The following is an 11563-nucleotide window of genomic DNA, read 5'->3' as shown; positions in this document are numbered from 1 at the left end:
ACATGCCACGGAGCGGCTGGGCCCGCGGGCCATGGCCGCTGAGCCTGTGCGTCCGGAGCCTGTGCTCCGCAACGGGAGAGGCCACAACAGTGGGAGGCCCGCGTACCGCAAAAAAAAAAAAAAAAAAAAAAACAACGTAAAAAATATGCATATTGTAGGTGCCAGGCTGAGAAAGTTCCAAGGACCAATCAGAGACTCAAATTTAGGTCCCAACAATGCAGAATCAAGAATTCTTTTCACCAAACCACAGAACTTCTCAAATATCTCCTTAAAAAGACTCTGAGTATGTGGTATCACACTGGTCTGTTTTTAAAAGGGGGAAAAATAATTTAAAACAGTTGATAGTTGCTTCCTGTGGCATAACATCAAATACCATTTCTTTGAGAATCACCTAGCACCTTTGAACTATTTAGAAAAAAAAGTTATGTAAATCCAAGATGTTAATAGTATATCATTTTTGCCCAGTGATAAAAGTGTCAGTGACACAAGGCTACTATAGGATAAAACCATTTCAGCAGGAGAAAATCTTTAGGAAACAGATCCTACTACAAAGGAATTCACTTTGTATAAAAAGTATAGGTTTGTTGAATTCAAAAAGGTGTCAGAAGATTTACTAATGCAAGGAGGCACACAAGATTATCTGTACCTTGAGAATGGAATGTTTCATTTCCTATGGCATTAGTCAATGGTATCATTAATTGCACAGGTGGTCACCTGGAACTGCTTCAGGCATACCTCAATATTTGGTTCCAATAGACATTATAAAATAAGTTTCCTTAATGCCGATAATATTCCTCTTCTATTGCTTTTTATTCATATAGCTTCAATTCATATACTAACTAGCTCACCAAGCAATTCTGGGTTCCAGTTTATTTTTCTGAAAACTAATGATAATATAAGAAGTAAAACAACAAGTTTTTTGTTTTTTTTTTTGCGGTACGCGGGCCTCTCACTGTTGTGGCCTCTCCTGCTGTGGAGCACAGGCTCCGGACGTGCAGGCTCAGCGGCCATGGCTCACGGGCCCAGCCGCTCTGCAGCATGTGGGATCTTCCCAGACCGGGGCACGAACCCATGTCCCCTGCATCGGCAGGCGGACTCCCAACCACTGCGCCACCAGGGAAGCCCAACAAGTATTTCTAATGAACACTTACTATGTTCTGTTTTCCCCCTTTTAAAAATGGCCCATGGTAAGCCATCTATATGCATTTCCACAATGTATGTATCGTATTTAATATTTAATTAAATATTAATATTTAATATTTAAATATCATAGAACCATACTAGTATCATTATCCCCAAGTTACAGATGAGAAAACTGAGAGCCAGTGTGTTTATCTTGCTCAAGGTCAGACAGCTCAGAGATAACAGAACTGAGACATCAATCTACTGCAAAGCCAGCACTCTTAAGCGTTTTCCAGAGGTACAAAGTCAAATGCAACCTAAGACCAGGTAGGTACATAGAACTGATGGTGCCAGCTGGGAGCAGAACAGGGAGGGTTATAAAATTGGAAAGTAGATGCCCCACCTAAAGGGACAGTCACTGTTCAGCTCCAGCTGATCAATCATTTCCATAAGAAATGAGGACACAGTGTAGCCATGTCTTTGAAAGTTTTTCAAGAGAAGTGGAAATCCTGAATTTTTATATATGAATCTCCTAATTTTTAAATGCAGGTTATCACCCAGTAAAAATAGTTTTGGTGTTCAAACTAAGCTCATGGACCACAGGTCTGTGGCTTGCGCTTTTGTCTTAGCTCCTTGGTAAACAGAGAAGGCTCATTTCTACAATCCTTCGAACATCACCAAGGCCCTGGAGTTAGTTACAGCAAAGGTGACCAACCCATCTTCGTTTGCCGGGGACTTTCCTGGTTTCAAAACTCTAAGTCCAAGGCCCCGGGAAACCCCAGCCCCAGGCAAAGTGGGATGAATGGTCACCTAGTTAAAGCAGAGAATTGGCTTCTGGCATTTACAAAACTCCAGAAGGTCAAATAACCTGACCTTTAGAATGTGTCCTTTCGGGGGAATTTCACTCTCCTTGGAGGTGATAATTTGCTAAAGCTTTTGGTCTTCACTTCAAAAATTAAACTGCCCATGAAGCCAGGATGTAATATTCCCTGGGACAGCCCCCCAAAGCGAGTTTCCGAGAAACTCTCTCAGTGAGGAAGGGAGGGCACCAGAAGGCAGGCGGACATCCCAAGAAAGCTTCTGCTTGTTGTTTGTCAGAGAATCCTAATTCGAATCCAAATGGGAGCTCGCCATTATCGGGGACTCACACAGCTCCAGGTAAACAGCTAATGAGCAGGCTGCCAGTTCCATTTTTATCAAGAGCCCTCCGAGACTCAACCGTGCCATTTCATAAAATATGCAGATGATGGTGCGGGGAGAGGAGCAAAGGCTTTGAAAATGATTCACACAACCTAAAAATGATGTTGAAAAGGGAGGAATTAAATATTCACAAAGTGAGAGAAATTAAGGCATATTAACTGTTAGAATGTGGAAATGAAATGAGTAGCATGTACAGAGTTGATGAGAACTGCATGATTACAGATCTGTCAAAAGTTTCTAATTCTGACACCGCGCGATGCGGAGGTGCTAGTTGGCTGGTAAGGGCAAAATATTAGGTATGGGACAAGCCGCACGACGCTGACAGATCAGAGTCAAAGGGAGGAAGACACAGCAGTGATTAACATCAGGCTCCGCTGAGGGTGAACTCCACGTTCGCAAAATGAATACTAATTACGAGCACAGAACAGACTTTAAGTTGGCCAGACGCTGATGCTGAATGTGGCTATTAGGTCTGTAATGAGGAAGGCACAAGAAGGCCTGAAGGCCAGAGAGGCTAAATTCAGTGAGGTCATCCCACCCTCCACTTTTAGGGGATGGGAAGCCAAGTTGTGGCCCATCCAAACTAGAATTAGCAGTAATTATTATATAATATGTAATGATGGGATTTAAATGGCTAACACATTTTCTCTGCTGAGATCATTTAGACATGATTCATACAAATGATTAAATTAATAGATCTTCCTCTTTTCAGTCTGCCAGGCAGCTTAAACTAGATTTTTCAACACAGACTGATCCTAGTGAAATCATATGAATAGAGAGATTTACGGAAATTGCAGGAGGAATTGGTTCCATGTATAAGGGCACACTAGGGTTTAGAGAAATTCACAAATTCACCTAAAGGATGAACACAACTCTTGGCCCTTTCTCCTTTTTTTTATCTACCTATATTTTTAAAGGAGGTTTTAGAGGTAAAGATATAAAATCACCCTCCTCAAAAATAAAGAGATACAACACCAAAGGCGAAACAAGTATTTATAGAGTTGCTTTCTTTACATCTAAAATGCAGCCACTTTTCAAAGAAAACAACTGATGTATGTAAAAATAGATTTTAAATAATAACACGGAGCTGATTCAGAGAATTTTAAAATTTAATGCCAATGGAAAACAGTTTAAAAGATGATAGTATTTGCATATCAGGTATTCATGATTTCAATGCAGCATAGAAATTTCCAAGACAAAGTCAAGAAAAGATAAACAAATTGCAAACAAAAAGAAAAGCTTAGAGTCATCTTTAATAAAGCATTTCTCTGCTAATATTCCTCCTTAAATCCCATCATTGTCATTGGATTTGGGTTTTTTTCCTCCTGCAGAAGTATAAAGCAGTTATTAGGGACCTGAGGAACTGCCAGAGACCCACCATGTTTTCTGAGTGGAGGGTTTTCTAGTCCCATCAGCTGCACAACATACGAGCAAATTAACAGGCACTTGGGGAGGAAGCCCACAGTGTGAGGCTCAGGCATGTAATAATTAACATAGCCTTGCTACCTCCGTGGCATCTTGGGATGAAAATATTAATCATTCACAGCTGTGATCGCCTCAAAATCTATTTTATGGCTTTGACACATCCATGAATAATGCCACTTACTATAATGTGCAGAATATCAGAAAGAATATTTTTACAGCATGGCTGTTCTTCTATAATACACTGTCAAAAGCCTGGTTCCTGCAGCATCTACGGAAAACAGAACATAACACAAACCTAATTCTATACTATACTTTACTGAGCACCTACTATGCACCAGAAATTCCATGTATTTTTTGCTCACGCCTTACAATGGCACTATGAAGGCAGTGCTGTTATTATCTCCATTTTATAAATGAAGACATGGAAGGCTGAGAGGTGAAGGTCAAACTGTCCAAGAAATAAAGGCAGGATATGAATCTCAGTCTGCTTTGGTCCAAAGCCCATGCTCTTCTGACAGCATGAAATTCAAAGGGAACTCTAAATATTACTGTGACATTGGTTTCCACAGAACCCTCACCTTCCTTGGTCTCTGGGAGAATCACCTTGGCAATTAATTCATTTATAAAATTATTCAGAATGTTTTCTCCACTGCTTCATCACTTTCATTACCCTTCTTTTTTATATTTCCTACCCTTGATATGAGCACTTAGCTCAAGTTCACACCCTTGCCAATTCATTCTCCACACTGCAGTCAGAGTGAGTTTCCCAATGTAAATCTAGTTGGGGGGCTTCCCTGCCTAAAATCGTCACTTCACTTAGGATAAAAGTGGACAATACATTGCCTACAACATCCCAGGTGACCTTGAACATCCTTTGTGCCACCCTCCCCCACCAGCTTCATCTCCTGTATCCCCCTTTCGAGATCTTTTACAAACATCCAGAAAAGAGGAGGTCTCTGCGTTCCTCAAAGCCATCAATCTCATCCCATCTCAAGCCCTTCCATATGACTAAGATGTTTCTGGCCGTAACACTGCTTTTCTAACACTACTGTCCCCAGTCCCGTATGTTGGCTAATTCTTTCTCATTCTTTGGATCTTCCTTCACTTAAATTTCACATTCTCAGAATTGACACCCCTAACTCCTTAGTCTACTTTGAGTTTTCCAGATGCTCTCAAACTCTACCCATGTTCTCCCTGGCAATTGTCACTATCATAAGTAAACTGTTCTTTGTGTGATTGTTTGTGGCATAACATCTGGCCCCCATGAGAGATTTTTTTTTTTTTTTTTTTTTTTTTTTGCGGTACGTGGGCCTCTCACTGCTGTGGCATCTCCCGTCGCAGAGCACAGGCTCCGGACGCGCAGGCCCAGCGGCCACGGCCCACGGGCCCAGCCGCTCCACGGCACGTGGGATCCTCCCGGACCGGGGCATGAACCCACGTCCCCTGCATCGGCAGGCGGACTCTCAACCACTGCGCCACCAAGGAAGCCCCCCATGAGAGATTTTAAACTCCATGATGGCAGAGGCTATGATTTCAGGGTCAGGCACATAGCTGGTGCTCAGTAACTGTGTGTTGACAGAAGGAAGGAATGAAGGAAAGACTGAATGAAGCATCTTCATTTTCAGCCAGGATCCTTTCCTCCTGCACTTTCTCCATTGTCTTAATTCAACAGGGAAGGCTTTCCTTGCTGACATTCACACTCTTGGCAACAGCCAGGAGTGATGCATCAGGAGCACTGTTGTTTTGTCAGGAGGGGGAGGCTGCATTCATGCCCTTGGAGAATCTTCAGGCTGCAGGAGCACGGACTACCCCCAGGCTCCCAGAACTTCTGCAGCACACCTGCCTCAGGTAGTTGTAATATTGTGCTGTAATTGCTTGTTTGCACGGTGGGCTCCCTCCCTCTTAGACTATGAACTCCCCAGGGCAAGAACTCATATGGTATCTGTATCCCTTCAGCATCCAGCCCATGGCCTGAGCACACGAGGTGCTCAGTAAATGACTGTTGAAAAACGATTTCATTAGGGAATGACTCAGCGAGTAATCGAACAAGTAACTAGGGGAATTAGTAAATTAAGGAGTTAATATAAAATAAGTGAAAGTGAACATGAAAACAATTATTCACCCAAGTGTTTCCTAAGGTGTAGTGCCCATCCCATTGGTGAGACACAGAAAATTTTGAGGAATACACAACTTTTTAATTTTCGTTGCTAAGGAATGACAAAATAGATGTTAGGAAAAATTAATTTGCACATTCTTTATATCATTGATATTATTACTTAGGACAATTCGAGTTAAATAAAAATACTAAGTGAATATAATATTAGTATTACCAAAAGTTACTTGGATATGGCAATAATGATGAAATTGGTATTATAAATGAGTGAGCCTTGGGCACATATGGTTTGAAAATGAGTGGGGGAAAAATGCCCTAAGATTTCATGAGCTTTTACTATGTACCAGGCACTGTTTTAAGTGCTTGATCTATATAAACTTGTAGAATCTTCATAATAGGAGTGAAAACCATCCCATTTTACAGTCTCTTCTCACTCTATGATTCTCTCAGAAAGAGTTTCACACCCTTTCCCAGGCAACAGGGTCATGACTGCTCCAGACCCAACCAACTCTCCTTCCCTTTCCAAATCGTTTTCTCATACTTCTTTCTCTGCCTGAAACGCTGTCCCTAAGGCCCTTTGTGCGAATCCTAAATCTGAGTTCGGATTCGGCTCCTTGGGAGCTGGGGCCACCGGATAACCTTCCTGCTCTACATCCTCCTTTCCTTCAGGAGTCAAGTGGAGGCAATAACAGCCCACCTCCTCGGGCTGCTGTGAGGAGTAAGTGGGATGAAGGTACTGCAAGCTAGCGAAGCACCGTAACTGGCACATGTTATTAACCCTCAGCATGTGGAGGCTTTTATCCTGCAGTGGGTTGAGCTCAATCCATATACTCAGGAGTGCAAAGAATACATTTATTTTCCTAACCCTAAATTTAATTTCATTTTCAAGCCCTGTTCCGCCAGGTGGTAGGAACGTAATTGATTCAGGGTCTCACTTCCTCCCTTTCTTTGAGGTTGAATCTTAAATTCCAGAGATGGAGTTTCCGGTCACTGGCCACAGTTACTTATCTGTATGGATATGCGATTATATGTCCTCATTTAATCTTGGTCATGAGAGTTAAAGGTGCCTCTTCTCACCACAACACACGAAGCCCCAACAGCGATCCTTGCAGCTTCCAGGCCATGTCTGAACTCTGATTCTCCCCACTCTGCACTATGGTAAGGGAAGGCTGGGCACTGAATTAGACCATCTGCCTATCATCCTGCATCAGTCCAGATGTGGTCGCAGAGAATATTTGTACACTGAGGCACTTAACAATTGCTGGAAGGATTGCAGTGTCACCTTCTAGGTGTGACTTCTGAAACCACACTGCAGAACTGACTTGCCAGGGAGCTGCAACCTCTGCAAACATCAGAAATATGAAGAGTCAGGAAGCTGCCCCTGGAACTACTGGCTTCAGGACCACTTCCTGATTCAGGGTGAATCCATAACAGCTGGCTCCAGAGCCATGCCTGCCATATTTGCACTGGCAATAACATAGATGCTCCACACTCTGCCTCTTGATACCCACAAAACCAGCAACTGGGTACTAGGACTGCTTTTAATGCTGCTATGGAAACCCCGATCTTCCATGACTATGCATTGCAGAAGAAACCACAGAAGTGACTTCAACCTCACTCCCGCCTTCTACTTCTTAGGAAAGTGCAAGGTGGGGCAAGGATGAGGAAGGAAGGAAGAACGTGAAGACAACTACCAAGGAGTTTCTAAGATACCTGGCACCTTAGGTCTCTTTCCCGCCTTTGTAGGCTCTGTACAAATTCCGGGTTCACAAATTTTGTCATGCAAGCCCTTTCCAATGCTTTATCCTCTCAATGTTCTCTTCACAACCACTCTGCTGGTATTATTATCTCCCCATTTTACAGGTGAGGGAACTGAGGCTGACAGGAATAAAGTATTTTAATGCCACATAGCTGCAGGGATAGAGTCAGGTTTGTTGATTATAAAACTTATTCAACTTGGATTACTAATACAAAATTAGATTAAAAAGTGAATATCTATTTGGAATAAAAAATCAGACAAATTATAAATTTTAAAAAGCTAACAAATCACAAAATCTGGGCAAATAATATTTTATTAACTGCCTGACATCTCTAAAATACTTTTCTTACATTTTCTTTTTTTTTGCTTCATGCTCTTTGATTATCTCATCAAGACAAAGACTTTTATAAAACATTTTCCTATGGAGAAAATAGAAAAATTACTTAGTTTTTCCCTTAGCATGGTTGATCAAAATCTTTTCTATTATTAGTAGTTTACAAATATTTATGCAAGCTTTACAACTCATTATTGGTAATATCCTATAAATTTTTAGGATAATTGTCAAATTTGGGGAAGTGTCTTCCCTAGGTGAACTATAGAATTTTAGAGAAATTTCAAGTTTTTTGTGTAGTGACTAATCTTAAATTCTTTGAATTAAGGACTCCCAGTTACCGGTTTGTTACTGATGTTCTTACTTAATGGTGTATTCTGAGTTTTATGTTATCTCATCTATGCTAGAATTTTGTGCCAAGTCAGCAAGAAATTTAAACAGTGAAATTATGATAATTTTTAATATTTCCATTAAAAAATAATATACGGGTCCGCCCCACCTACCCGAGTGAGGCGGAGCCGGCGCCCGCCCAGAGGAGCAGCAGGAGGAGAGGTCGGAGTCGTCTCCAGGAGCCCTTAGAGACAGAGTCCCCGGAAGCGGCGGTGACGGCAGGGGCAGCGCACCGGCAGATTCATTCCATCACCTAAAACCTGGTAACGGTGGGCCACGCAGAGTCTTACTGATTTCAGGTGAAACCGTAACTGAAGATGTCGAGCAAGACAGCCAGCACCAACAACATCGCCCAGGCAAGAAGGACTGTGCAGCAGTTGAGAATGGAAGCCTCCATCGAAAGAATAAAGGTTTCAAAGGCATCAGCGGACCTCATGTCCTACTGTGAGGAGCATGCGAGGAACGACCCTCTGCTGATGGGGATACCAACTTCAGAAAACCCTTTCAAGGATAAAAAGACCTGCATCATCTTATAGATGAGTAGTGAAGTGGTTCCTCCCCTCTTCTCAACAAAGCAAATGATGAGCAGCTCCTTGAAAAGATTGACCTTTGGCTTATTTGGTAACCACTGCTAATAACTAAAATGCTCTTAACTAACTTGGAATCATGGACTCTGAAGTCTTTGTTTTCTGAGTTGTTCTTTCTCTAAAATGCCCTTTAATGAATTAATACAGAATAACAATCTTGTTTTCCATTTGTTAACTCTGGTGTCATATTGGGTTACTGCTGAAGGAAAGTTGGTCTGGCCTTTTAAAAAAAACAAATATGTGAATGATCCAGTTAAGACCTAAATTACCTAAGGACTCGTCTCGATTAAAATGCCAAGAATAACTTGTCCTAAAGCCTTTCTATCATAGTATGTTCTTGATAGGGTTATGCCAATCTGTACAGTATATGTGGGTGAGGAGTGTTTTGTGTATATATATGTGTGTTTGTATATACACATCTCAAAGCTTATTTCCCTATTAAAATGTCTCTCTCTCTCCAGACCATCAGTTCAACTCCAGAAGAAGTTATACCTTTATCTTGAGCTGTGTGTGGGTAGAATTAAATTCTTTTCTTATAGTTATTGTACAAAAAGTAAAGAACACCCTAAAGACTGCATTCATTGTAACTGAGTAATGAAGTCATCTCTCTCCTCTTGAAATCTTGCTGACCTCTTAGGCTACACTAAACTGTGCCAATTAAAATTTAAAAACTGAACTAAAAAATAATAATAATATATGGTGCATCTGTAATTATGTATGTTGTATTAATGAGTATACTCCAGAAAGAACAGAACTTCCAATTGGACGAAGTGTTGATAAGAGTCAAATCCTCCACTAGTGTACATAGCTGGTATTCAGAAGCATATTCCACAGACTAGCTTCTGACTCCTTATATGCTAAACCATGTTTCTCTTCTACTGCCCACTGGTGGTGCAGACACTTTAGGATATATTCACATTGGAGGACTGCCACTGACTTTGCACCTCCCCACCATAGCACTGGGTTTATTGGCACAGTGGTTATAGGAGTGTTCCTAGAAGTCACTCCTACACCAGGACACCGGCTGTACCTTAACCATAAATAAAAGTGACACAGGAGGACATAAAGATATTACATTAAGCACTCAATAAATCAATCATCTAATATTTCCTATAACCAGACCTTAAAATGACAATGGCCATTCTAATGCCACCTAATTCAAAGGGAAGAGTGGGAAAAGACAGCATCTTAACCAACTGTGTTTAAAACACTTTACTTTCACAGATGTTAATAGATACATATCACCAGGGCAACACACTGGAAGGACCCCTCCCAGGGCCTGAAATGTGCGAGTCTCTGAGGGTTAAGCATGCTTGGCCTCAAGGTATATCCGTGCAGCCAGAAACCCAGATCTAGAACTTCTAACTCTGCAACAGGGCCTCTTTCCACGATGCCTGAAGACCTCCCTGTTCCAAGAAGCGTCTGCACAGGCTGGGGACATCTGTTTGCTTTATATTAGCCACAATTAATAATCAGAAGCAGAGACACAGCCACTTAACGTATATCAACCACTCTTCTGGGAGTGAGCTGTCATCCTCCAGGTCGCTTTTCCCGAGATAGGGAAATTGATAGGTCACTAGTGTCTGTGAATAGCACTCAAAAGGTATCACATTTATTTTAGCTGCAGCTTCAAATCAGTGGCTATCTGCATTATGAAGAACATCATTCTATAAAACACATTTGGTCTTCATTTTTCAAATGCTCCTGAAGGGAACATATGGTAATCTGTTTAACTCTGTATTCCACAGAGATACCCCATCCACCAAACCCTCATGCTATTTTTATTATAAATTCATGTCCTTTTTATACCCTAAATATTTCCCCTTTCTGCTTAGATGGGTAAAAATACCTGAGGCTACAAGACTACCCTGTTAACCATCAAATTCATGAGTCACACCCTCCAGTCATTAAATACAAGAGAAATGTTATTCTCAGCAGATTAACAAGTGCATATTGGCACAGACCCATATTCTTCTGGGTTTTAGACATGAGCTATTTTGAAGTTATTTGCGTTTTACCAGCACCCATGCTAACATAAGCTCTCTGTTTGAACTTCTGAATTATTCTTCTCCTTTAGAAGATAACCCCCTGGGCTTCCCTGGTGGCACAGTGGTTGAGAGTCCGCCTGCCAATGCAGGGGACGCGGGTTCATGCCCCGGTCCAGGAAGATCCCACATGCTGCGGAGAGGCTGGGCCCGTGAGCCATGGCCACTGAGCCTGCGCGTCCGGAGTCTGTGCTCCGCAACGGGAGAGGCCACAACAGTGAGAGGCCTGCGTACCGCAAAAAAAAAATAAATAAATAAGATAACCCCTGCAAGTTTTCCTCAATTGTCCAGTTTTGAGGCTATATTTCAAAGTCTGATTATTTTCCCAGATCTGAATCTTGCTCCTCCTTGCTTCTACTGCCCCATCAACAGTGTCATTTAAAACACTGATTTCACTTCTTAAATATCCCTAAGCTCACTGCCCATCCCTACTTTCAATGAGAGCTCAGGGTGGAATTATGACAATGGGAACTCCAGGCCTTCATTCCAGTGATAGTTATTATTGATGCTCAATCCATAAAACAGAGCTGGCATTTAATTGGAAGTTGCTTGCCAATGCAAGGAAGGAAGCACAGTTCCTAAAAGCATAGT

General features: G+C 41.8%; 1 protein-coding gene across 1 annotated transcript; it reads left to right on the top strand.

Annotated features, from left to right (window-relative positions):
- Positions 1–8619: 8619 nt before the first annotated feature.
- LOC307063616 (guanine nucleotide-binding protein G(I)/G(S)/G(O) subunit gamma-12) lies at positions 8620–8884 on the top strand. Its single transcript, XM_079719841.1, has one exon. It carries the CDS (start codon positions 8658–8660, stop codon positions 8874–8876), a length of 219 nt encoding a protein of 72 aa, XP_079575967.1. The 5' UTR covers positions 8620–8657; the 3' UTR covers positions 8877–8884.
- The last annotated feature ends 2679 nt before the right edge of the window (positions 8885–11563 follow it).

This window comes from Hyperoodon ampullatus, assembly GCF_949752795.1.
Source record: "Hyperoodon ampullatus genome assembly, chromosome: 14".
NCBI lineage: Eukaryota > Metazoa > Chordata > Mammalia > Artiodactyla > Ziphiidae > Hyperoodon > Hyperoodon ampullatus.
Note: the sequence above shows the minus strand (reverse complement) of the source record. Positions and strands in the feature narration are given on the sequence as shown.